Below are 27240 nucleotides of genomic sequence, written 5' to 3'. Positions count from 1 at the left end.
TAGGAGAGACTTGTGCTAAAATCACACGCATCACATATGTTCAATTAAAAAATTATACTAATTTTGAAAATACGCATTGACCTAGAATAAAGATGATAATACTAAAAACTATAAATTCCAAAATAAGATAATATTGATACATGTATATAAAGTCACTTATTATATTTTTGTAAAAAACTATTACAATTTTAAAAATACGAGGTGAGTTAGAATAAAGATAATCATTCTGAAAATTACAAAGATAATCCTCCCTGCCCGTAGCTATTGAATCCATATATGTCCATCTCTTAATTTGTTGCAAAGCAATGTACGGGCTACGCTTCGTACCTTGTCATTACTCATTAGATTGTGATGTGATGTGAATTTAGGATTATGAGCCCAAACTCACTCCACACACATGTTATTTAGTTTTCAAAGTTTCCCTTTCCAATTAATCATCGATCGCCTTTGTTGACCGTTTCTATGTATAATTCTTTTTAATCTGCTCCAATGAAACTATATTTTAATTAATTAATCATTCTTCAAATCTAATTAAACATTAATCTTATTACAATCCAAACTCAACTCTCACACATATATGCGCTAATTATTTAATTAATACTATTTTTTTCCCAACTTAATTCCATACATCTCTCATCATCATGATCATCTAACTAAAAGTAATTGGTGATGATGAGGAGAAGAAGTGATCATCAAATTTACATTACATGACGACCATGATGATGATGATCATGTCTTTGTTAATAACATGGCTTCATCGTTAACTTCAAAATTAATATCATCTCAATTAATATCCCACCTACCTAATTAATTATTAACGAGAGAGAGAGAGAGGGGATGGTATTGGTGATGGTGATGGTGATGGTGATGGTGATAAATTAAAAGTCATAATAGTCTAATTGTACTAATAAAATATATGTAGTTGGCTGTCTTTATATTATTATTGGAAGAAGGAAAAGGAGAATGAAGGGAATAATTTTGTGTCATACTTTATTATTTTTGTAGTTGACCCACATCTCAAAAGGGGACAATCAGAAATGTGAAATATTGCAATACAAATTTGCATGTAGTTGGAAACTAGATGGATGGACTTGGAGGAGGTAGGAGGAGCGGGAGCCACCACCGGAACACACACACACACTGCTTTATTGTCAAAAGTCTACTTCCTCTTCGTCAACTCCTCCTCATCACCACCACTTACATTATATTACTACAACAAATTAAAGAAAGAATCCATTCCAATTTCTATATATCTCCCTCCTCCCTGCAGCACCTGAATCATTATCTGCATCTTCTTTTTTTCAAACAGTGATAAAGCTGCAATTATTGATCTTTATGGCCGGCGGAGAGGGAGCTTCTTTGGAGTATACCCCGACGTGGGTGGTCGCCCTCGTATGCACAGTCATCGTTGCCATCTCCTTGGCTGCTGAAAGACTCCTTCACTACGCTGGCAAGGTCATCCATGATTCCTACTACTGTCTCTCCCTATCTTTAATTAAGCTAATGATAACAATACTTCATTTTCCATACATTTATCTGATTCTTCTTCCAGTTCTTGATCAACAAAAAACAAGGACCCCTTTTTGATGCCCTCCTGAAGATTAAGGAAGGTATGCTTGATTGCTTATGTGTGTTTTTTTTGTGTGTGTCTGTACTTGGAACCTTTACTTTTAATAATTTGATGATGAGGATGTTGCAGAGCTGATGTTGCTGGGATTTATATCCCTGCTGCTCACTGTGTTCCAAGGAAGAATCAGTACAATTTGCATAGCCAAGCACTTGACAGATGACTGGCTACCTTGTAAGAAGGAAACAGATAAACACGATGGTGGTGGAAAACCCATTGCTCACTTTCAGACTACCCTTTTCCCTTCCCTTCTCCCCCACGTCCGCCACCTTCTTGCAGAAGCAGGACCATCTGATTCTGATGCCCCAGGCCACTGTCAAAAACAGGTCTTTTTTTACTACTATCTTCGCACACCTACTCTTTTACTTGAAATCATTACAATCAGTTACAGGGGAGATCATTTGTGGTTAACCATTTTTTTAATCTCTGCATATATACTGCTCTGTGGATCTCATAACAGTCGGACAACTCCTTAATCCATTGCTCTAACCCACAGCCTTAAACAGACATAAAAATGAAGCATGTAAGGCTTTCATGTGTTGGATTTTGCCCAACTCATAGGCCACTTCAAAGAAGAAAGAGTTGACTCTATGTTGCTATGGTTTCTGATAATTGACGCACACATACATATAACAAATGTGCTCAACTGTTGTCTTGCTTATTTTTTTCGGATTTTCAGGGTAAAGAGCCATTATTGTCTCTCGATGCGCTGCATGACCTTCACATTTTCATATTTGTGCTAGCTGTGGTGCACGTCGTTTTCTCTGCTCTAACGATTCTGTTTGGAAGCCTAAAGGTACTAATTCCTTTTGCATTTAATATTTTCCTGCTTTTTCCATCCATCACATATAGCTTCAATTAGATTATGCATTTTCACAAGCATAATCTGTATGATGATGTGCACTGCAGATTCGTCAGTGGAAACAATGGGAAGATTCGATCCAGAAAAAGGAACATGATCCTGAAGGTATTGCGCATTAAGATTGTCATCTGATGGTTTTAAGTGTACATAATGCTCATTCATTAGTATCCAAATTAACAGTACTTTTCGCCTCAATCGCTGTCTTTTAAACTAAGTTAGTCCTAAGAATATAGCAATGAAATATCCATTAGGATCCAGCAGATGGGATATCACCTCAACAGGTCAAGTAATAATGTTATAGCCTGAGTCGTGTATATCTGCTACAACTGTTTGATCTTTGAGTAATGTTTTTGGATATAGTCTTCCTGTTATTTAGATATCTCGTCCTCAAAGATGGATATATATAGACATCTCGTATTAAGTCTGCCCTGATTTGTAGGACAAGGTTGTGTCTCCAAACAAAGATGAAATTTTCAAGAGCATTGAGCAGTAACATTATGTTTGCAGATCAAAAAACGACCACAGTTACCCATGTTCACCAGCATGACTTTATCAGGGGAAGGTTTCGGGGCATTGGAAAAAATTTAACTTTCTTGAGTTGGGTGGTAAGTCTCATTTCCTGAAAAAACCAATTCTCTCTTCCAAGATATATCATCCGTGGGACTATATACGTATCAAGTATAAACTGATACTGATCGGCCCTTTTGATCTTCAGCATTCTTTTCTAAAGCAATTTTATGGATCTGTTGATGAATCAGATTATACCACTCTCCGACGTGGCTTCATCATGGTAGTCAGCTATTCAATATACACGAGTTCTTTTACTGTAGAATTCCTACCATACTGTTGTGTTGCTCAGTTTCTGAGATTGTTACCTTTCAGAATCATTACAGGGACAATCCAAAGTTCAATTTTTACAAGTACATGGTCCGTGCTCTTGAAACTGATTTCAAGAAAGTTGTTGGAATAAGGTGAGTAGTTGCTAGTTACACTCTCTCCTTATGTCGTCATCTAAATTCAAACTGATAGGCACTAGTCATCGGCCAATGTCTTCAATTTTTTTTTCTTTATCCATAAGCCTCAATAATCTTGTGTCACTTGCAGTTGGTATCTATGGATTTTCGTGGTAGTTTTCTTGTTGTTGAACGTTCGTGGTGAGACACTTATCAACCCTGAGTTTTATCTTCTGTATTCTGATTTTTACATTTCATTTTTCATACTGAACGTGATCGTACATCGTGCAGGTTGGCATGCATATTTTTGGATCGCTTTCGTCCCGTTGATAGTAAGTAATCCTAGTTTTCATTGACAGCTGCTCCATTGTCAGTAACTAATACCAAGATTTTGTAAATAGCTTTTGCTTGCAGTGGGCACTAAATTGGAGCATATTATCACCCAATTGGCGGAAGAAGTTGCCCAGAGGCATGTAGCTGTTCCAGGGGAATTGGTGGTTAAACCTTCAGATCACCATTTCTGGTTCAGCAAACCACGCCTAGTCCTTGTTCTGATCCACATAATTCTGTTCCAGAATTCTTTTGAGATTGCAATTTTCTTCTGGATGTTGGTAATATACTGTCATTCATCTCTATCGGAATTGGAAACATGGTATAAACTTATGCATCTCATTCTTGAGTAATACATTCTGGTTCATGATTGATAGGTTATGTTCCAATTTGACTCCTGCATCATGGGGCACAGTCGTTATATTATACCCCGGCTCATAATAGGGTACAAATTACCCCCCCCCCCCCCCCCCTCTCTCTCCACACACACAGACACAATTTGAAGAGTTGGAGAACAGGTGAATGATCTAATGCATGCATTTGGTTCGACTTATAATAGGGTGCTGGTGCAGTTCCTTTGCAGTTACAGTACACTACCACTGTATGCAATTGTTGCACAGGTATGACACCACCGTAGAATTACAAATTCTTCTATAATTGGATGAATACAGCCTGAAACTTTTCTAACTTGTTTCTAATTTCCTATTGAAGATGGGAAGCTCATTCAACAGGGCAATTTTTGAGGAACACATACAAGAGAAGCTTACTGGATGGGCTCAAAAGGCAAAGAGGAACTACAAGGGGCAGAGAAAAGCAATGGGTGGGGCTGGCTCAAGCCAAGTGGGCAACAAAGAGTCTCCTTCCCCAGCTGCACCACAAGCCAAAGGCCTAGAAATTGAAACTACTAGTGTCTCAAATGATTAGAAATGAGCATCCCCTGTATCAACATCCAGACATGATTCTTACAGAGTAAATCATACTTGTCATAATACGGATAGCACCACACAATATGTTCGTTGTCTATAATTGTTCATCATACAATTTTCTCCACTGCCTAAATGCACCAGGCTCGATTCACAGTCTAATACCAACTTATACTTTACACACTGCTCAATACTCTGTTTCCCAGGAACTCGTATTCTACATGTAATGTACACATAACTTATTTCATTGACCAATTATATGAAATGTAAAATCATATACAAAAATATCAAAGATTGAACTCGTATTGTACATTATTAATTTACGTAGCAGTAAAGTATTTTCAGTATTTTCTTTCCTCTAACAGAGACGCAAAAATTGTACTGCTATCAAACTAGAGAAGTATTACCAAAAGATGACATCAATCTACACAAAACCCGATACATTAAAGCACACCACCATTAATGAATACAATCCTGTTCCGTCATAACCTCGACTCCATGGAGTTAGAACATATGAATAAGATTTGCTGCTAGCTATCTAGACGCAAAAACAATCGTAATCACACATTTATTTGTGCTCCTTATAATTGTTTCAGCTTCATTTCAACAAGTTCAATGCATCGGTAGAGAACCAACTCAACAGGGTTCAAGGCGCATATTGTATCACATGCTAGGTTATCATAATCCTTTTGGCTTTCTGCCATAGTTCCTGTCACTAACGTCCGCAGTGGGAGAAACCATTCGTTGTAGGCCTTCTGCAATTTGCCCTTGGACAGTATTCCAGTAGAGTTAGAATTCCCTGTCTCATAACATGGATGATATCAGAACGAATAACTTAATATACATTTAAATCAGTCAAGTACTTCAGCTTAAAGACACATGGCAGGAGTTACCTGAAATTTATAATTAATATGTAAGCAAAACGATAATAAAGAAGGGAGGGGGCAAATTAAATGAAATAAATACCATAAAGACATTCATCACATGCGGATCTTATGACATAAGATTTCCCTATTTACGTATCAAGTAACCCAATGTTAGGCAATGATTATGCATGTAACGTGTTCATAATAGCCACACAATCAACTTGCAAACTGGTAAATTAACAACTATCTTCACAGAAGTCCATAATATTGAACAAATAAGAAATCAAATAAAGCAAGCAACAAATCCAAAGAGTTCCCGTTACCTGATGACTCGGTAATCAGAATAAATCTATACAGATTAAGGGCAGATAAAACCTGCGGCATAAAGAAAATAAGAGATTGATTAGTCAATTGCAAGAAAGTTTATTGCATTAGCAAGAAATCACATAGACAGGATCAATTAGCGTCAGGACTAACACCAAAATTCAGCACAGACAGAATCGATCTCACCAAACCCTGACAAGGAACATACAAGCCATGTTCCCTCACCTAATGCTTGTTTAGAGATCCAGAATTAATTCAAACAAATATGTCAGAGAATTAACAGAAAAGTTCTGAAGACGCCAGACCTCTTTGTAACCTTTTAGAACATTTCGAAAAAATGACAAAATGTCCAACCAAAAGATCCTCCAAAAAGTAAGAATATAGAACAAAGTTCCAAACTCATTCCAGTGCTTCAGAGATTTATGAAACACAGTTGTCCTCTTTGATCAAAAGTGTTTGTCTGCATGAGTAGTAGGAGCTAATTCTTTTCAACACTATTTTCAGACTCTATCAAAATAGTTAAATACATTTGGTGATTTGAACACCTCCCCTCAATTGCGCTTGCTCACATGTATGTGCTAGGTGCCTGAATTCTTCATTGATTCAATTCACTCACAATCTTTATTAAAATTGTTCAATAGTTTGTGGTTTGAAACCCTGATAATTTCTCATGAGGAGCTATCAGAAAAACAAAAAGGCACCTTTTAGCTGAATGAATTGTGGAAAAAGTGAAATTAAGCAACAACCTGGGTAAAGTTTATGAAGAAAGAATGACAACTGAACTGGTAAAGAATTCTAGAAACACAAATTGCACTTTTAAGGGAAACAAGCATATGATATAAACAACATCAGATGGCAAGGACAAACCTGATTGCACAAGATATAAAGAAACACAAAACCATCCATTTAATAGAACAAAAATAATTATGAAAAGGTCCGCAACTGATCAAACTGATGATATGAAGATGAGTAACAAAAATAAACTCATCATAAAAAGGAATTAGACCCTTAAATTCACTTAAACAACAAAGGGTCCAATTGAACAAATTCTGTAATCTAAAAGTTTGAAGATGCCTTTGATAATTGAGTTTGAAGATGTTCCTTGATAGTTGAGTTTTACATTAATCCCCCAACCCCTTCACTATTCTTCTTTTCCTTTCCAAGAGCAATCTAAAAAGTCCAACTGAAATAATTCTTCCAAAAGCACTTTGAAACTCTTACACGTTCATGGCAGACAAAAAAAGAATTATAGCATAAGAATGCTTGTACAAGAGTTTACAATATTAGAATTAGACTGAAGATGTCATAGACACATATGAAAAGAAGGGGGAAATAAATAGATACTAGATATATAGACAGATAGCACAGACATTAGAGAGAGAGAGAGAGAGAGAGAGAGAGAGAGAGAAATTTACAGCATCACTGGACTGGGGAAGAGATGGAGGTCCACCTTTTGGAGGTCTGAGAACCACCTCCACCAATTCAAGCACAGATGGATTCCAAAATCCTGTAGATTGACTAACTTTACTATTTAGGACAGCATCGGCTGATGAATTTCTTTCAATTTTTCCCATGCGCATTTCCTCTTTGACACAATCTAGGAGTATCCCAATCTATGACACAGAGTATCACATATTTCCAACATTAAATTTCTCAGCCCAACAGGCTTAACAGTTGTGGGTACTACTAGATAAGTATTTAAGGGCTTACCATAGAAGAAGAGTCGCTATTCTTTAACAATGCCCTTAAGACGTCAAATCTCAGAGAAATTGGTATGTCTGCAAGCACCTGGTTTTAGAAACAACAAGTTGAATACATGAAACAAAGAGAAAATTATGTAAGACTTCACTAATAGGCCATGCAAGAGAACAAGATTCAATTAACAGCTCTAAGATGTACGAAGGGATACATTACCATAGGCTTCATTGTGAAGATAAGAACAACTAGTGAATTCACCACAATCAGCAAACAACAAAAACATCAAATGATGTTAAGGTCTCTCCGGGCTTCAATAATTAACAAAAGGATAAAAGATAAGCTTAATGATTTGAAGCTCCTAAATATTAGTACTTCTGATAAGCTGCAAAGTTAGGACAGAGAAAGAAAAACTGGCTTTTGTTACATTAGGAAGTCTACACTGTTTGTTCAGAAAATTTAGCTTAGTAAAAGAAGAATAAGAAAGCAGAGAGATATCCATACTCCAGGTGACGTTAAGACGATAGCTTTATATGAGGGCATATAACAATAATGTTAGCAAATAAATATATTCGGGACTAAAATTGATTGTGCAGTACCTTCAACCTCACTCACTAGTTCATCTGAAACCATTGACATGAACCATCTACCCCAAACATTCTTCTTTGTTGTATTTTCAGATTTCCAGTCCCTTTCCCAACCTCCATGACAATGTTCACATATATTGACTCTTGAGTGAGGAATCTCATACCATGCTGTTTCAGATGCTCAAGTGGTAAAATTAAGTTTCTTAGATGCTCAAGCAATAATTATCCTTCTTTTCATTCTTCTCTTAAGTCACTTGTTTATTTAACCTAGGATTCCTGCTAAGGATGAAGCGACCTGTAGTGCATATTATAGGTGCAGCAGTTCAGCCAACAAAACCAATAATCAGAGCATTACAACATCATTTCACAACCACTATTGCTGAAGGAACCAGCAAAACAATTTTCATATAAACACTATCAAAACTTCAAAGTAGCTAGCACTAAACCTTTCTTACCTTTTTGAATGCACTAAATGCATCCTTCCTTAATGCAGAATCTGGAGCATACATGATGACCATTTCAACAGCCTAAGAGTGGCAAGCGAGTCAAATTGTTAGACAAACTGAATTTTAAAATTGTGAAAAAGAAGAACTTAGGAGATGGAAAAACCTGCAAACTGGTGTAAAAAGTTGGCATATACACTGAATAGTCTACATGGTCATCATGCGAGTGTGATACAATGCCATCCAAGACTCTTAGAAGGAATCTAATACCGTGCTGCTTTAATTCCCACGGCAGGTTGGCACAAGAGAATATATACTTCAACATACCTATTGCTTCACATCTTCTAGCCCAGTTACCTTGAAGTTCCATTATGACAACGGGCAAATCGGCTTTCGCAGCTGTACCAACCTCACTAGCCTTGTAACCCCAAATTACTGGATCAAGTTTGTAGAGAGTAAATAAATGTTATTTAGGTCAATGTTCAGGCAACTAGCAGTATCAAGTAACTAAAAGTATAAAGATATCAATTACCAACCTGCAAGTGCCGCTCCAAGCTTAGCTTGAGAAAAGCAATCCATACCATCCTTGCTATCATCTATACCATCAATCAGAAAGGACTCTTACTAAATGTACTATTCAACAAGGATGCAAGTAGACCACACCAAAGTTATATAAGCAAATACCCCCAAAAATGGCTAAAAACTTGCAAGTGCTAACAGTATACCTTCAACAACTAGTTTATAGATCGTGTCAACCTCACATCCAGTTATCAGACCAACATAAGACAATTCACAATGTTGAAGGAAGTCTGATAACTCCACCACCACTGAAAGACATTTCAATATGTCGCTTGGAATTCCAAATGAAGCAAGAGCCTGCATATCAAGGATGATTTACAATCACAAACAAGCTGGCATCAAAGTCAGTTAGACACAACTTAAAACAGCTGAAATTGGAATTTCACTTTCGCAAGAATTGTCCACCATGATCTGCAAGACATATAGGCCTAATAAAGCACGGAGTTTCTTCTTGTCCTCTCCTTCCTGCCATAGGAAGTGAAGATATAGTTGAGAATTTGGTTTGGATCCAGGAGCAAAACTAATAACAGGATGGTCACGGACCAGGTTTACACAAATTGATCTTATCGAGTATGCAATCCCAATTGCTCTATGGAATAACTTCTCATGATCTGTATCTTCATCATCCGACGTAGAACACATGGTCTTTAAAACATTCAGAATAACCGGGACGGCAGACTTCACTTGCTGATAGTGCCGCCTCTGAATTAAAACAAGAACTGGAAGCAGAAACACATGAAGAAATTGAATATATATCTATATCAAAGGAATATCATTCAGACTCTACATTTCAGGTATAAAAACGCATCAAGGAAAATGCATCGCCTTAGATGACAAATAGCAAATGACGATTATGCAGAATATAACTTGCACGTCTTTTCTCATAAATAAGCAAGAGTCATCCCCATTATTCATTACACTAGTTTATTCGTCTTCACATATTTTTTCCTAAATTTTAAAGATAGTCATCATTACATACCCTGGCATAAGACAATAAAATATACTCCATATAAATACCTTTTGATAACCCACCAAGAAGAGGAATAAAGTAGCCAGGAACAGTGAACAGCTCATTTGGAGAACCTATTGCCTGAAATTTTGAAATGAACAAATGTAAATTATTTGACAAGATGAAAAGACAAATGCAAAGATTGATAAGAGAAGGCAGCAACACATATGTTCCACCGTTTGGTCTAAGGAAAGTAACAAACACCTTCCCTAGGACATTAAGCATCAATTAATGACAATCCAGCAACTTAAGCTTTGTCCTGATCTACTGGTAAAAGCTGTGAGAATTTTCTTGTTCATAAATCTCTGACCATGTTGTTGATTTCTTATCTTTGGTTCATATCATTCTTCAACATTTTCATTCAAATTGTCAATTTAGATAAGTCTCTTGTAAAGTTATGGCTTGCAGTTCCAAGTTAGTTTTTCAAGAAGAAAGTAGAGTAAGGGACATTAGGGAGTATACTATATTTCCTCATTCCATCTATTGCTAGTGGTCGGCCTACAAAGATTAACAGTTTTAATCTGTACTTTGATTCTTTTGACATTCAACAATATATTGGAATCTGCTTCATACTAACTGCACGGACATCCTTCCTTTGGAAGGATAAACATGCACTCAAAGTTATATTAAACACTCCCAAGCTGCAAAATTTAATGAATGGTTTACAAAATACGAACTAATTATACTCGCTTCTCCAACAAGTAGAAGGGAATAGCAAGTAGTGGCACTTTATAAGGGCCTGTTGCTTGCTTTTATTGCTTCAAACCAGTCTAATTTTTGTTTGCTTCACACTTGGTAGGCCTATAAATAATTCTTGGTCGTTATGCAGTTAAACGGTTTTCTGGATACTTTGATCACTCCATTCTACTGTGATTTTAAGTCACAAGGTCATTTCTACCTCATATTATAGTACTCAAATTACCAAATCGATATTTTTATTTTGATATCTTTAGATCCTAATGCTTTGCAAATTTGCTCTTAAACAAATAAAGCAGAACCATATGTTAGCTGGAAAAAGATTAGTAAAACCTCTTCATAAACCTCAAAACTGTAAACTAGAAAAATTTTCCAGATAGATTTGAGCAAGAGAACAACGCCATGCAAAGTATCATTCAAAAGAAAAGCCTCTTTGAGCAATTTTTGGTTGGTAGTACTGGGAGGAGGAGAAATAAAAAATCAGAGTATATACCTCACAGAGGATGGAAAGCATATCGCGTGGACTACATCTCTGAATAAACCAATAAACTAAATCTTCAGCAATCTCCAAACACTTGGTGGATACACAAGCAAACCTCGCCACCGCCTTGGGCAACTCAAATGCCAACGCATCAATAACCTCCTAAATAAATGGATCATTTGGCAGTAAATAAAATAGATAAATCATCAAAATTCAAAACCTAACACCAACATTTGAAAGAAGCAAATACATGTATGTACCTGTTTAACTGCGGGTGAGGCTATGTATTGGTGAATTTGAGTGAGAATCTCAACCGCGATTTTCTCAGGATCCTCATTTTCACGTTCTCTCGAGACTAGAGAATCGGAGATTGAATTAAGGAAATTTACTAGCTCCGCGATTAATTCCTCTGAATTGTTATAATCACCGGCTTCAATGGACTGCTTGCACAAGAAAAAGAAATTAGCGAATTGATGCGTGAAACATTGCACAGAGTTGATGTATATATGTGTGCAATGTACATATTACCTTGGAGCATGAGGCCAGAGTTTGATGGAGAGTAGCTACCATAGCATCACTTGCTGCAACCATCGTGAAACCTCTCTTGCTTTCTCTCTCAGTCAACTCAGTCTGCTAAATCATACGGATACCGTTCTTCCCCTTTTCTTTTTTCTTTTTCTTTTTTCCCCCAGTAAACACAATATGGTGGTGTAAAGACAAAAATGTCATTAGTATTAAAAACTATAGAATATCGTATAGATTGGTTTTCAATGAAAAAAGAAGAATCATGAACTAGTTATGCCTAAATTATGTGTTTTTTTTTTTTTTTTTTGCTCTTTTTCCCTTCATGAAGGCATATTTTTTATAGCATGAAGTGCAATTTTGATTTGCAAATTACTTTTATTGAGTTTAAATATTATAGAATTTTTGAAGGAGCAGTCTCCTATTTAAAAATGCATTCATCCCATGTGATTCAAAATAAAATAATACTTTTGTATCTTATACAATCAACCATTAAGAAGCAAATTTGGTATCAACATTTTGCAAACTTGAAAATACATAAAACTAAAATTTGTTTAATTTGAAATTCAATTATTAGATAATTTGTTGGTGGGTGGGGCAAATTGATTTTGAGAAGAGAAGACTTGCTAAGTTATATTATATATCGTAAGAATAAAAGAAAATGCGACAAAGTATATGTTATTATATTATATTATATAATTAGCCATATTTAATTTTGTGGAAATATAAAGTTTAGAGCGAATATGATTACAATATTTAGTTAGCAACAAATATTTAATTATGCAAGGATGGTGACTACTGACTATTATTATTGAGAGTTGTGTGTATGCCAAGACAAGACAATGTGCTTTCTTAAACATAAATAAAGGCTTGAATTGAAACTACTAAATGTTGGTGTGGGGTGGATGTGGGTATGGGGCAAGCTGTAGTCCCTGCAAGTCTGCGTGCAATTGCTATCCCTTTTTCAATTCACAGGGGATTTTAATTGCAAACTAGTAGCACAAAAAACGAAAGAAGTAGAGTAATATAAGGGGAGGCGGCACTGCAGGGCAGGCGGATGGATTGCTCCCAGTCCCTTGAAATAAGGGGAAATGATTGGAATTGGAATTGGAGTGCAAGCCAAAAATTTTACATTAATAATAGCAACTTTTTATTATTAACCAGAGAACAGAAACACAAATAACATACCCCCCCCTCACTCAATCCCTCAGCCTCACCACCATCCACCCAAACTAATACCCAACCCCACCCCACCAATTTCTTTCCTTTCTCTCCCCACTCTCAATTATTCATTCATTCAGGTATTGCACCTCTCTCCCTCCCTCCGTCTTATCATACATTTTCTGTATTTTTGTTCATTCAACCTCTTCCCTTCTTTTGATTCGTTTGTATCAACACGAGATTTTGTGCGTGTCAGCTTTTTCCGCTTTCCTTGTTCCTTTTCTTTTCTCTTTTTCAATTATGGTTCGTTTTATTGAGGTCATTTTGTTGCTATTCGTTCTGATTATTTTAATTTTTATGAATTTTTAGGGTTCTGCCGCTGGTGATCCATTTCTGCAAACCTTGAAGGAGGTGAAGGGTTTTGGGCATTTTCTAAAGCTTTTCACCTGATTCTGGGCTGGAGTGCAAAGCTGACATTTCTTCTGGAATCTCTGATGGGTTTTTGCTCTTCTGTGAATTTCTCCGTTTTATACATTTAGTTTTATGAAAAAAAAAAATAACAATAATAATAATTGGAGAAAAAGGGGTTTGATCTCTGAATTGATACTGTGTTGGTGGTTTTGGATTGTGGACGGAAATTCAATTACGTGCTCATAATAAGAATTCTGGATTTGGGGCAGTTATCAGGTGAGGGATTATCTGAATTTGTTGAGTTATAAGGTGGCATTGAGCGTTGGATTTTCTCAAGTAGTTGAATGGGTAATACCTGAATTCTTGAGATCTCTTTCTGGTGATAAACTAAACAAAAAGGGGAATCATATTAGTGCTTTTGGTTTGTCAGTTAGGTTAGGTGCTTGAGACCGAAATGGAAACAAAGAAAGTGTTCTTTTTGGGAAGGGAAACCGACTCCAACAGTGAAATCGGAAGCCAAGACTTAAATATTGGGGATGACATTAATATGGAAGAGCCTCAGTGTGCTGAAGTTGAAATGATGGGAATGGAAACCGCTGAGGCTGGAGTATCGAGTCTTAGCAATGAGATAGAACTTGGGACAGAGATTGCAGGTTTTTGTTCAGAGAAGAGTGATGGAGGATGCCATGGCAATGTGATTTTCTCAAGAGAAGCTCCGCTTGTAATTAAGGAAGATTTGAGCACAAGTGCTTGTAGTTGTGGTGCTGAGAAACTTAAATCCAAATTGGCTGCTTATGATTCAAAAAATGGGAAAAATGATAGGAAGCTCAGTCGACAAGATAGAATTGAGTTAGGACGGTTGTTTCAGGGGGCTGTGTGTTCACATGATTGGGAGCTTGCTGAAAGCCTGATATTTTTGGCAGACCCGCAGACTCTAAATGATGCACTGTGCATTTCTTTGGATTCAATCTGGTTCTTGAGCACACAACAAGAATTTTATGGAATCACTGGAATAATCAACAAGATCATTGCTCATGGGGCATATGACTTCACTCGAGCTGCACTTAGGACTTCATTTCTTGCTTCTTGTGTCTCTGCTTGTCAGAGTCAAACAATGAGCCTCGCGGACACGGTGACTATGATGTCACAAAGGTATGAGGCTTCCACATTGTGTATATTAATAATTATATTTTCTTTATCTCTACACTTTTGTATTCTTTAAAAAAGATGTAAACCTGTTTTCATGTTTGTCCTGTTTGTAGTAAGATGAATACAGGTAATCACAGAAAATCACATGGAGAGAGATGAAGATCCAGTAGTTCGAATCTGTTGGGAAATTGTATCCAATTACCGAGAATAATCCAAATCCATGAAACTTACAATGAACTCAATCCCAGTTCTCTCTTCATAAGGATCTGTTCGAGTCTCACTTGCACATAACCTACAATGATATAAATTAGATGAAAACTCAACCATAGGCACATAATTACGTAAGCGAGCATGTTAAAGTCAAATTATAACTGTTTGTATTTATATGTAAATATGTTTACATGATTAACACAATTTAACTCTATCATGCTTTAAAGCCCATTAAACGCCAACTTTCTGTGATCTTCTCAAACTAATTTGACTTTAAGCAGTCAGAAAATTAACAGGCCTTTCAGCATTATCGAAATGACCAATTATGCAAGCATCTTTCAAGTTTCAACACAAAACAAGTGCTACTACTAGTGTTATCAAACGTTCTCTCATTCCCGGATGCCTCTGTAATCTAGCGCGTACCCATTTTCTCCCCAGAAAAAGCACAAATTTCATGCTTCCACTGAAAGTCTGCACAAAGCTCGTGTTAGTTGAAGAGGTGGTTGAAATTACCACAAATGTTACTGATAAGATCGAGAAATAAAGTTTGAATAGTTGTGAAATAGCACATTTTGGCATTGTCATCTTGAAGAATCAACAGTAGTTGAAGAGAAAATTATTACGGTCTAGGATGCTGCCCTAGTTTATTGTGATGGCCCCACATTTTTTTTCCTGTAGCATTGTATATATGTTTAGCATTTGTAATGAGGCTTTTCTCCCTCCCATTCTTGCAGGTTGAGTGAAAGGCTTCAGGAATGCAGTGGTGATGAAGTTCTAAAAGCAGAGGCAGGTGCCAAGGTTCAGAAATTTACTGAGTGGGCTCTTAAATGTATAAGTTTCCATTCTCGTTCCCAGGGTAATCTAAACAGAGTGGGCCATAAATCTGCTCTTGAGATCCAACTACAATTATCTGCTTTCAAGACCTTCCTCGATCTTGTCGGCAACCATCTTACTGGGAAGGATTTCTCCGAAGCATTTGATGCAGCTTGCTTCCCTCTTACGTTATTTTCCAGTGCATTTGATAATGGTTGGTCATCAGGTATATCAGCAACTGCAATCCAAGGATTGTTGGGCATGCTGGTTGAGGGGGGTGCAGATAATGTTAACCAATGTTTTCTGGAGGCTTCACGCTTTGGGAGCACAGAGCTTGTTCGCATTTTATTGCAGGTATCTTGTTTTGGCAGGCTTGTGATTGATCAATGCTTTTGCACAAGTTCTTCATGAATTTCTGTGTCCATAGACTCCATAAAACCTGTTGATTCGTTATATTCAGGAAATCAGGGCTACATGGTGTGGTACCTGCTTATTTGTAATTTTGTACTGGATGCTTTATGGTGTGAAATTTCCTGGTAATATGTTTGTCATTTAAGAAGAAATGGTGTTGGTTGAATTTGGTTTGTGTGCCAGTGTAGCCAATAGTCTTCCATCGCTTAAATGGTATGGTATCTTAGTCATGTTATCACCTCCTGCTTTATGTTAATATACGTTGTAAAGTGGACATTAATATAACTGATTTTGCCTCTGTAAGCTGAAGTTTTTGAAGCATGCGACTGCTTTCTCTCATTCCTTCTCATATTTCATATATAGTTACAGCTTTTGCTTTTAGCATCGTTAACTAGGCTGCATCTTGCTAACATGTTTACCTCAATTTGGGATGCTATTAGATTGCTCAACGGAATAGCTTGGATGTGGATGTTGACCTGGCCCTGGGATTTGCTTCTCATTACGGTAAAATTGGCACTATGGAGTGTCTAGTGGAGGAGGGCAATGCTGGGGCTTTCTTGGGGCCTTTAATGAGAGCCGCGGAGAGGGGTTGCATGCCAGTTGTCGAATGGTTTGTTCAAAGGGGTTGCCGAGACATGGAACTTTGTCTCGCTCTTACGGCTGCCACATCAAGCAGTCAAGTAGAGGTAGCAGCCCATCTCCTCCCTCACGTGCCCGAGCACGTTCTTGCCGCCCTTAGTATTGAAATTCTCAAGGCTGCTGGTGAAAGAAGTAGCAGGTCTCTTGAAGGGGTATCATTCCTGCTCCGTTCAGATTTCTTACGTGATCCTGCTGCTACCTATTCTGTTGCTGACAGCATTGCTAGGTCCAATGATGAGGCAGTTGCTCCAGAGCTCAAGGCTTTTCTCCAAGAGCATTGGTCAGAGGCAGCTTTCTTGGACGGACTCAGACAAGGAGAAGCACATTTCTCAAACCTGGTGCAGATTCTAAGATACAGCCAATCTCCAATTTGTTTACAGGATCTCCCTGGCCCGTTGAGGGTGGCAATTGCTTATCTGCCACTGTACAGGGAGTGCATCGAGGCTGGAGGCAGCTTGTTATCACAAAGGCATCGGGGCCAGCTTGTTGAAGCTGCAAGAAGGCTTGGAGGTGTGGTGCTAGACAAACCCAACCAAAGGAGGGAACTGCTGGCAGTCTTGGAGCATCACCTCCCTCCATTTCTTGCTATATCCCAGGAATGTGATTAGGAATTCTAGAAGTTGAAAAGCATTCTGTTTTTCCGCCCTTCATCTCCCTCTAATGTTATAGAAGATAACTATGTATTAGCAGTTTTAAGTAGTTTGGTGGCTACTATCCTATGTTCTTCACCTTCTGCTGATGCCGAAAGCCTAGTTTGGAAGATGAAAGTGGTTGGCAAAGTAATGGTCACTTGTAATACTAAGTTCACCCCAAGTCATCTTAGCCCTTTGTGGGTGTGCAATAGCAAAGGGTTTCTTTTAACTAATAATAAATGCTACTGATGATGAGGCGGTTGATGTAAATGTGATATTATGATAAGGAAGGAAGTATTTGGATGGTGGAAATGTTTCCATACATGCGTTTGAATTGGGAATTTCATTATGAGGGGTCCTTTGTATGGTGACCTAAGAGCAAAATTTCCCGTCCTGTAATACATTCCGATGTGTTGTTATCAATGGCCTTGGACTATGTTCCTGCGGTTGCACTCTATATATAAACTTGATCAAAACCATCTCCAAGTCAAATACAAGTCCCATGTGGTTATGCACAAGAAATCTGTGTATTAGATTTGTTAAGGCGCGTATAAATGATTTTATATCCATATAATGTGCGTATGTATATAAACAAAATATGTGTCAGATGAAATACTAATTAAACTTCAAAATACACACAGATATATGTATGCAAATATATATAGCCGTCACACAAGACGAAAAATGTGAGATGCAAAATGGTTTGGAGGAGGCAGATTGCATGCATTGAGAATGCGTACTTGAACCCAGACCCCCAAGGGAGCAAAGATGAGAAAGTAAGGAAAGATTGCATCTAGGTATGGAAGCTAATAATAAGATGAATGAATGCATATTTATATAAGAAATGAAATAAGTGAAGTATATTCATTTTCCATGGCAACAAAAAAATAGTACGGTGATGGAAGATTCTCTTCTCCACACCATTTACAAGGAAGTATGAGTCGCATCCCTGCAGCCATCAGAGGGCATGAATGCCAACACCATGAGCAGTGTCAGAATAAGGATAGGGAGCAGAAGCAGCAGCAACGGCGGAGGCGGCAATGGCGGTAGCAGGAGCGGCAGTATTAGCAAGGAAATCGTGAGGCAAAGGAGCAGAAAGAGCGACTGAAAAGTGAAATAGCGGAATATCTTATTGCCCTGCCCTTGTGAGAAAGAGCGGCGGCAGTCCAGTTTCTTTACTTGAAGCCGATGTGTGCTGTTGTTGTTGATTCTTGGAGGATTAATGAGTCTGTTTGATGTTGTTACATCCATAATGCTGTTCAAGTAGCGATGTTGAAGATTCATCAAGTCCATTTTGGTCGACCTGGGCTCCTGCTGCTCCACACTCATTTAGAAGAAGAAGAAGAAATCAAGCCGAGTACAATTCGTAGACGTCTCTCTTGGATCAACTCCAAATTAAACTCCCTTAATTCTTCAAGTTTATGGTAACATACAGAGATTTGGATTGATTGATTGGTGGGGCAACAGCAATTGAAAATCAGGAGAAAGAGCGGAGTTTGAATTAGAAACAGAAGGAACCCAACATCAGCTAGCTAGCTGATTGGTAAATGAAAGTCAAGAAATTTGTTTTTCAGATTTTCAACAGAATCAGAAATTGGCTAATTGTACAAGGTTTGGGTGTATTGAAGATTGGTGGTTTTTATGTTGCTCGAGAAACCAATGTTGGAAGAGAGAAATAATATATAGAAAAGAAGAAAGAAAGGAAAAGGGAAGTGTATATATATATATATATATATATAGAGAGAGAGAGAGAGAGAGAGAGACATGTGGAGAGTGGGGTATTATTATTTATTATTAAGTTGGAGTGGAGGTGGGGAGGATTGGTTTATTAGGGAGTAAGAAAGAGAAATTGATTGGATGATAATGGGGTGGGGGGTTGCCTACTTGCTACTTGTGTCTTTGATTGAGAGAGAGAGAGTGAGTGAGGGGGATGTATGCTATTTATAGATTATTATTAAAGTATTGATTCAAGAAGCAGCTCCCACTTGTGTGTGTATGTGAGAGAGAGAGAGAGGTCAGATTCCGTGAATGAGGAAACTGATCAAGTGGAGAGGTTTTGTTAATGAGAAGCAAATATTTGAATGTGAAGGGGGGGATGATGGAGATGAGGGTCTTCAACTTTAACCCCTTTCATTCATATATTCTTCTTCAAAGTGAGAGTATGCCTTGGATTGCAAGTAAAACAGTTTTTTATATTGTCAGCTCATTTCTCTCTCTCTCTCTCTCTTACCAAATTAAATTACTTGTTACTATAGAGAGAGAGAGAGAGAGAGTAGTGAAGCTTGCAAATCAAATCAAACCGACTTTCTCTCTCACTTTCTACTCCTTTTCCAGTTTCAACCTATGACTAAAATAGTAATAGAGTGTTTTGGGCCTTTTTGTTTTGGTGTGTAGTATTTATTTCTAATAATTCAACCTACAAATCAAACTGCCTTCCATTCTTTCTTCTTCCCCAACACCACACCACAATTTTTCTTCTTCATCATACACTAATCCATTCTATTATTAATTAATAGAGAAGAAATGAATGAAGATGAATGGGCATGTGAGATGATGGTCGTATTATTATAAATTAATGTGAGCAGACAGAATCATCATCATCATCAATAAAAATGGAAATTCTTCTCATGTGTCACCTCTCCTCTCCTCTCTTGTAATTAATCTCATTCATTGCATTTTGCATTTTGCATTTTCTAATTCCTCGTACCCCCACCCCCACCCTCTTTCATTTCTTTTCATTTCATTAATTATTAATATTGTGGACGCTCTCTAATAACATATGCAACACTGATTGTCAGCACAAGTTCAAACATTGTGTGTTGTATTATTGCAGCATTCCCCACCATTACCACTACCATTGTCCCTGTCTTTCTTTAATTATAGCTTCCTACTTACACAAATTATTTCATCCAAACAAACATTGCTGCTGCTGCTTCTTAGATTAACAACTGCACAATATTGTTAAATAATAATTGCATGTGTATGTATGTGTGTGAGAGAGAGAGAGGGAGAGCATGATGATGATGATGAGGGGTGGGGGCTGGTCCATTTGTTTGCAGCATGTTGGGTTATGATGCCCCCCCTTCACTACTTGAAACCAAAACCATGACCACCATGTTTCTCTGTCTGCGCTTCACCATTTCTCCCTTATTATTTATATATTACGTCAACCCAATATTACTATTATTATTATTATGAATTGCAATTTGTCAATTACAGTACTGGTATGCTCTGCTTTTCTCAAAGGCGGCGGCAGCAGCCTCTTGCGGTTGCGGTCTTACCCACAGAAATGAATAAGAGAGTATACAGTAGTACTGTAGTTGTGGTTACATTTACAAGGATGCTATCCTATTCCTACCTATTTAACAACTTATTACTTTCCCACATCTCTTTGATTAATTTTGAGTCGATTGAGAGGGAGAATACATATACACACTTTATTATATGAATTTAATGTTAATTTTGGGATGCACATGGAAGCTGTGGATGATAGTGCTTGGAGGAGGTAAGGTGGGTTAATTATTATTAAAAAAATTATAAAAATATAATTTATATGTAATATATAATAAATTTATAATGAGTCATTCACGACTCGAATTAAAAAATATCTTTTTTAAAAAAAATTGCATGTCTGGATAGCATCCACAACATTATTTTTTTATTTTTGTTGTTTAGTTTATTTTATATAAATTAATTATATTCAATTAATTTTTAACAACATAATAAAATTAAAAAAATATAATGTTAAAATTGTATTAATTTACAAAATACAATGAACTATACAAATATAATAGTGTATATTTTTTTATACAATTCTAAAAAATGCAATTAAAAAAGTCAATTATTGCTGAGAACCCCGCACCAGCACATTTGATTGTGTAGAAGAATCTCTTTTGTTGGATCTATTGTCTTTCACGCGTTTGTAGCCAATCCATCTTGTTGTGAATACATGATGTTTGGTTTTGATCAGGGCGAGTAGAGATACGAACAGTAGTGTCGTGGACCAACTCAAATTTCCCAATTTATCTTCGGAATACACAAGTTCAAATGACTTAGAATATGTATTTTTTTTAAGTCATTAAATCATAATAATCCTTCACCATTGATGCAGCATTAATCATGTATGCAATGCATACTTTTTGAGCGTGACTACAAGGAATGTCAAATTGAGTCCACTTGCCGCATGCACATTCTCAGTCGCAATTTTGACAACATGGATAGAGTCAATGTCCATTCTGATGTTTTATAACAACCGAAGTGAACTATTGAAACTGATGGTATTTTGTAACTGTATGCTCAATAGAATTTTGTTGCCACTGTGTGAACATTTTATACGCAAAATTCGTCCACAGTTGGTTGTTGGTCAACATTACACTACTCTTTACAAACCTCTCACGAAAATAATGAATAATACGTTAACGTGTCATCTCAACTATTGCTGTCAATGGTAGGCGGTAAGTCCCTTTCAAAACTCCATTGATGCATTCTGACATGTTTGGTCGTCAAAATACAGCATCGCCATCCACCATCATGAGAAGCTGTCCATTTTTTCTTATTAATCTGGTCTAAGAATTCAAACCCACCTAGTTTTTGGCTCTTTATCTCTTCCATAATTTGATTGAATTTTTTGATTTGATATTCAAATTTAGTTGTCTAATAAAGATCCTTTAACATGCCTCAAGCAATACGCCGTGAGGTGGCACAAAATCAATGGAATCAGCAGGTACATCCGGAAATATTCGTTCAAAAAATAGAATGATACAACGCTTGCTGAGTAGTCCTGTTTTGCATAGCCGGTTTAAGGGATGATGACGTACCTTGTGCAAATATTTCAACCACAATATTATGTCAACATCGTTTGGTCCATTCTCGGATGGAGTTAGACATTCCACTTCATCTAGTTCAAAAGCACCATTTGAATTGTAGGCAAAAGTGTCCGCAAAAGGGTATTCTAGCTCAGCCTTATGGGTTATAAAGTTTCCGGCAGGGTCTTCTGCCTCAGGCTCATTGAGTATAAAATTTTCGAATACGTGAGTATATGATTGGGTAGGCTCTGTGTAATTGATTTCAATATTTTCAAGTCCTTGGGTAACAGTGACCATATTGGGAATATAATATTCTATGACATAATTAGAGGTGCCTGCACAAAAAATCGCGATTAGAAGTACCCGGGTCCGCCAATTCGAGATGAGGTAGAATATTCTAGAACCGACGGATACTAGGGACATGAGCCTACATCATGGATTGGAACTTGCAGCACATACAATACATCACTATATGACAAAGACGATATGACACGATTGGGCAAAGGCCACCCATTTTCAATAGAAGAGATATAGAACGATGGTATTGGGAATAGTATTACAACATAACATGAAATTTCATTCGTCATCTACTAATAGACATGTGAAAAGCGGGTAGATTCACCTATAATGTAAGTTGTGGTATGTTATATAATATTGCATACTTTATTTTAAATAATTTTTTACAACACAACATTCATTATTTTTCTATATTCTTAAGGCAAAAAAGGTGAATGTCCTTGAATCTTTGTGTAAATCTAGACCAATAAATATTGAAGGGTATAGTCAATTGGTGGACAGATTCGAACACGAGTTATAAATTATCAAGGAAACCATAACTCATCAGCCACAACAAATTCCTACGACATCCACTGATGCTCCCACCACATCCCACAGGCAAAGAAGAAGTTTTAGCCGAATGTCTATTGGTTTAGTTGAACGTCATGATATTGGGGTGAATACAACTAATCCTTCTACAGTGTATACACCTCAAAATTACTACATGCCACAAGATGATTAGTTTCAACCATATGCATTAGGATACAATATTTCACCAATTTCATTTCCATCATTTAGTGCATATCGTGATAATGTGAAATGTGGAGTCTAGTTCTACAACAACATCAAGTTGATTAACATTAATACCAATGGTGATAATAATGAGGCACAAAATGAACCAACACAAAATGTGGACGAGGAAATAAGAAGACCTCGACGTCAACGCTATAGACGCCATTGTGGAATGGACATTTTTAATATTTGCACTATGTATTGTATTTTTTTAAAATTGTATAAAAAAATATATATCTTTACTTTTGTATAGTTCATTGTATTTTTTAAATTAATACAATTTTAACATTATGATTTTTTTAATTTTATTATGTTATTAAAAAATAATTGAATATAAGTATTTTTTTAAAAATTAAATTAAAAGAAAAAAATAATAAAATAAAAAAATAACATCAAGTCGTGGATGCCATCCACGACATGTAATTTTTTTCAAAATAATATTTTTTAATTTGAATCGTGTATCACATAAACGACTCATTATAAATTTATTATATTTTATATAAATTATATTTTTATATTTTGTAATAATATTAAAATAATTAACTCGAGTAAGGTGATAACTGTGAGGTTCAAATTTGGGTACCTGCGCTGCAAATAGATGCGCCTACAATTACATTAATTTCAATCCATCATCTCATATTTACAATCACGCCTAGTTTTCCATTTTTTATCTATATTTCATCATCATCATCATCTTGCTTCTAAAATTATATCTCATGACGATGATACTCTTTCATTTCCATGGCTACAACTAACGACTTTGATTAAGACATGAGCAGCACAGGATGATGATGCATTGTTTGTTGCTAATTAGGTGGTGGTTGTGATATATATAGGATGGATTAGGAGCTAACCCCAACCCCTAATGACATTGCCTGCCTGTTTGCGAGAGGGCATCAACAACATCACGACACCATTTTCAACACCCAACACAACAATCCATCAACTAGAATTAGAAATAGCACACTACTACACTCAGTTTACAAATAAATTAACAACCAACTTCCTATTCCAACATTAATGTTTGTTTGTTTGTTCGTGCAAGAAGCATGTGAAGAGACCACACTCCCAAAACAACACCAACATCATAATAATTGTAGTTCTGACGTCCCTCTTCTCCACTCTCCACTCCACTTTCCATCTTTTATTATTATCTTGCCCAGAAACAAGAAACAGCTCCCACTTCTAACAACTCCTCACTCCTGCACACCAAAAACACATTACGTTATACATACCAGTATTCCACTCATTTCTCTAATTTTACCCCATATATGCACAACAATATTCTTATGTAATAGGAGGTCAGCATACCTCATCCTCGTCGTCGTCATCTTCACATCTATCTTCCTTCTTCTTCTTAAGACGAGTCGTACCCCCCTCCTTGGAGATAGGTAACTTCATTCCTCCAAAAGGTGTGTCCACATTAATGTGTCCTTTCAGAGTGTACCCCGTTCCTCGCCCTCTAATCATGTCCCACAGAGCAGAACCAAAGTCTTTAGGCCTAAAGGTGATGGGGATGTCGACATAGCTGATTCCATTCTTTTTAATTTCAACCGATTTTGCAAGTTCGGTCCCCCCAATGCTCACATCAGATAGCCAGACCTCGCAGTCAAGACCATTAAGCCCGAGGTCAAAATCGTTCATGTTCTCCAACTTCACATGAAGAGTTGCAATAGTTTCTTCAAATGAGAACTTCTCAAAATGAATTTTCTCGAGATCAATATCTGGCTTGTAAGGTATTGGGATTTCTCCAGTCTTCTCAAGAGGAAGAGTAAGCCTTCCAAACACGGGGACATCCACTATGAGGTCAACCTTGATTTTGTAAGGAATGATGCTTCCAGGCTTTATATCATCGTATGTGCTCTTGATGTCGTCATATATCAGACAGACAGGTATCTTAACAGTCTCCGAACCATGTGCATGTATCGTTCCAGCATCTGGAATCAGTCCAGATACTAGTTTCCTCCCATCGCTCTCGATTAAATAGTTTATGTCGATGAGAGGGATAGGAATTGGATTCGGGTTCTTCACAAGGACATCCACAACTAAATCCGCCTTTTCGAGATTGATGTGAGGAATATGAATCGCAGTAACATCGGCAGTTGGCTTCCCGAATCCTATTGTTTCCTCAATTTTCTCACCTACATCATGGATGAAATCCTTAACCTTCTCCAGAAATCCACCCTTCTCTTCATCTTTATTGTCTTCCTTAGGCTCTCTGTCCTGGACTTCTCTCTCGACAACATCAGGTTTATCACAAGATGCCATATCTGTTGAGCAAAAGATTCCAAGTAGTTGAAATAAATAGTTAGACAAAAAAGGGAGGAAAATGACATTTGGCAATGAAGCAGTGCATGTTCAATCAAATGAAGTTAGTAACTAGAGAATGAACTTAAAAATATAGGTCTATATCCATGATTTAAGAACATTATTTGTACTTGTCATTGTCCAACAAGTTTCATAAAGATAACATCAGACAAGAAGCTTATCTTCTATAAATCCTATTTAAAGTCAAACATCAAGTCCAAAATTAGAGTCAAATCAAGAATCGTCCCGGAATTTGTTATGTGATGACTTCAAATTGTTGAATAACACTCTCCCAATTCGCAAACAAGAATCATATCTCCAAAGAAAAACAGGGCATATCATTGCAGAAGACAGACAAGCCCAATCTAACTTCATTCTCACAGTCAGAATCGAATAGGAAAATGAGAGCTTCATAAAACCACATCTCAAGATGCAGAAGTTTGTGATTGAGAAAGGATACTCAAATCTTTTATCCATTTTGCTCCCTTGTGAAAAAGTCCTAGATAAATCCAGATCCTCAGTTTCAAAGATCAAGTCTTCACATTAATTTTGCCAAGACTTTGGATTGCAACAAATGAACACCCTCCAATTCCATAGAGTCAGAAAGAAGATAAAACCATGTGATCTCTAGGATATAGATGTAGGTGAACAACCAGATCCAGAACCCCAACTCAAAAGAAAAGGTACAAGAACGAATTAGTCAAGATTGACCCCCTTTTTTTTTTCTCTCCCTCTCTCTTCGGATTGAAGGGGAAAAAAGAAAGGATCCAAGATTAGAGAGTGATCCATCTGAAATCTCACCAGCAAAATGGGCAAAAGAAACCAAGTAAAAGAAGAATAAAACAAGTTCCAAGTTAAGGATCAAACATTTTTACAGGAAAAAGACTGATAGAAAAACGTAAAACATACAAATAGGAAAGAGTGGGTATGACGAACATTACCAGTAGCAAGTGAAGAGAGCGGCGAAGGAAGAAAATGAATCCAAGAAAATAGTGTAAAATAATATACACTGGATATATATATATATATATATGTCAAAATGAAGAGAGTGATGCGTGTGTGTGTGTGTGTGTGTGTTTTGATAAAATGATTTGTTTGCCGACAAGGCAAGAAATGATCCTCAACGCGGAATCGACGATGAAGAGAGAGAGGCCCCTTACACTTGTCCCTCGCCTTACCATACCAAAATATCTGTAAGAATAAAGACAAAAATTTGCATAAAATAAAACACAAAACACAATTGTTGTTCAATGGATGGAGGTAGGCTAAAACAATTAATGGATAATTACGTCATTTATGAAATTTAATATAATTATTTGTTTTGTCAATTATTTTTATTTAACAAATAAATTCATCTTTAGTCAAAATTCATTTAATTATAAACACAATAAAGAGCTTAAGCTTAGACTTATTTAAAAATGAGTCTCTTTTGAGTATTAATTAGTAAATAATATAGTCCCTATACTTGTATGTAATTCAATAATATTGATTTCATAAGTTGATTACTATTATTTAGGGTGACAAATTAGTTGAGCTGGCTCGTAAGCTTCACAAGCCGACTTTATTTGAAGCTCGACTCGAGCTCAATACATGATGTTCATAAGTTCACGGGCCTTTTTTTTTGTATATATATAATTTTTTTTATATATTTAACTACATATTTAATATTTTATCAACTTTATACTTAAAATTAACCATATATCATAATTATTAACCAACACCATGCATTTTAATTTT

At 36.7% G+C, this 27240-nt stretch overlaps 4 protein-coding genes across 8 annotated transcripts; 2 read left to right on the top strand and 2 right to left on the bottom strand.

Annotated features, from left to right (window-relative positions):
- Positions 1–984: 984 nt before the first annotated feature.
- On the top strand, positions 985–4761 carry LOC105167178 (MLO-like protein 1). Of its 2 annotated transcripts, none has more exons than XM_011086784.3 (15): positions 985–1100; positions 1310–1455; positions 1553–1610; positions 1700–1953; positions 2307–2423; positions 2537–2594; positions 2997–3094; positions 3205–3279; positions 3372–3460; positions 3594–3643; positions 3734–3774; positions 3844–4053; positions 4150–4217; positions 4332–4392; positions 4484–4761. In XM_011086784.3, exons 1-15 carry the CDS (start codon positions 1082–1084, stop codon positions 4694–4696), a joined length of 1557 nt encoding a protein of 518 aa, XP_011085086.1. In that variant the 5' UTR covers positions 985–1081; the 3' UTR covers positions 4697–4761. The 2 variants fall into 2 exon arrangements, with proteins under 2 accessions (XP_011085086.1, XP_088738759.1); XM_088882633.1 differs by having other exon boundaries at positions 1038–1157.
- A 359-nt stretch (positions 4762–5120) lies between these two features.
- On the bottom strand, positions 5121–12063 carry ALF4 (aberrant root formation protein). 2 transcript variants are annotated; one of them, XM_011086779.3, is made up of 14 exons: positions 11904–12063; positions 11636–11815; positions 11388–11537; positions 10207–10279; positions 9733–9908; positions 9580–9654; positions 9336–9486; positions 9147–9206; positions 8777–9045; positions 8623–8694; positions 7596–7673; positions 7301–7498; positions 5885–5936; positions 5121–5494 (listed from the first exon to the last, which is right to left on the bottom strand). In XM_011086779.3, the coding sequence occupies exons 1-14, from the start codon at positions 11964–11966 to the stop codon at positions 5277–5279; spliced, it is 1815 nt and encodes a 604-aa protein (XP_011085081.1). In that variant the 5' UTR covers positions 11967–12063; the 3' UTR covers positions 5121–5276. The 2 variants fall into 2 exon arrangements, with proteins under 2 accessions (XP_011085081.1, XP_011085082.1); XM_011086780.3 differs by having other exon boundaries at positions 9595–9654.
- Positions 12064–12932: 869 nt separating this feature from the next.
- On the top strand, positions 12933–17657 carry LOC105167175 (ankyrin repeat protein SKIP35). 2 transcript variants are annotated; one of them, XM_088882737.1, is made up of 4 exons: positions 12933–13198; positions 13428–14621; positions 15563–15995; positions 16493–17657. In XM_088882737.1, exons 2-4 carry the CDS (start codon positions 13924–13926, stop codon positions 17297–17299), a joined length of 1938 nt encoding a protein of 645 aa, XP_088738863.1. In that variant the 5' UTR covers positions 12933–13198; positions 13428–13923; the 3' UTR covers positions 17300–17657. The 2 variants fall into 2 exon arrangements, with proteins under 2 accessions (XP_088738863.1, XP_088738864.1); XM_088882738.1 differs by having other exon boundaries at positions 12933–13303.
- A 6455-nt stretch (positions 17658–24112) lies between these two features.
- On the bottom strand, positions 24113–26628 carry LOC105167174 (Late embryogenesis abundant protein, group 2). 2 transcript variants are annotated; one of them, XM_011086776.3, is made up of 3 exons: positions 26445–26618; positions 24508–25466; positions 24113–24398 (listed from the first exon to the last, which is right to left on the bottom strand). In XM_011086776.3, the coding sequence occupies exons 2-3, from the start codon at positions 25462–25464 to the stop codon at positions 24393–24395; spliced, it is 963 nt and encodes a 320-aa protein (XP_011085078.1). In that variant the 5' UTR covers positions 25465–25466; positions 26445–26618; the 3' UTR covers positions 24113–24392. The 2 variants fall into 2 exon arrangements, with proteins under 2 accessions (XP_011085078.1, XP_088739014.1); XM_088882888.1 differs by lacking the exon at positions 24113–24398 and having other exon boundaries at positions 24499–25466; positions 26445–26628.
- Between the last annotated feature and the right edge of the window lie 612 nt (positions 26629–27240).

Source organism: Sesamum indicum, linkage group LG7 (genome assembly GCF_026168435.1).
Source record: "Sesamum indicum cultivar Baizhima isolate 11 linkage group LG7, ASM2616843v1, whole genome shotgun sequence".
Classification (NCBI taxonomy): Eukaryota; Viridiplantae; Streptophyta; class Magnoliopsida; order Lamiales; family Pedaliaceae; genus Sesamum; species Sesamum indicum.
This window is presented reverse-complemented; position numbering and strand designations above follow the sequence as displayed.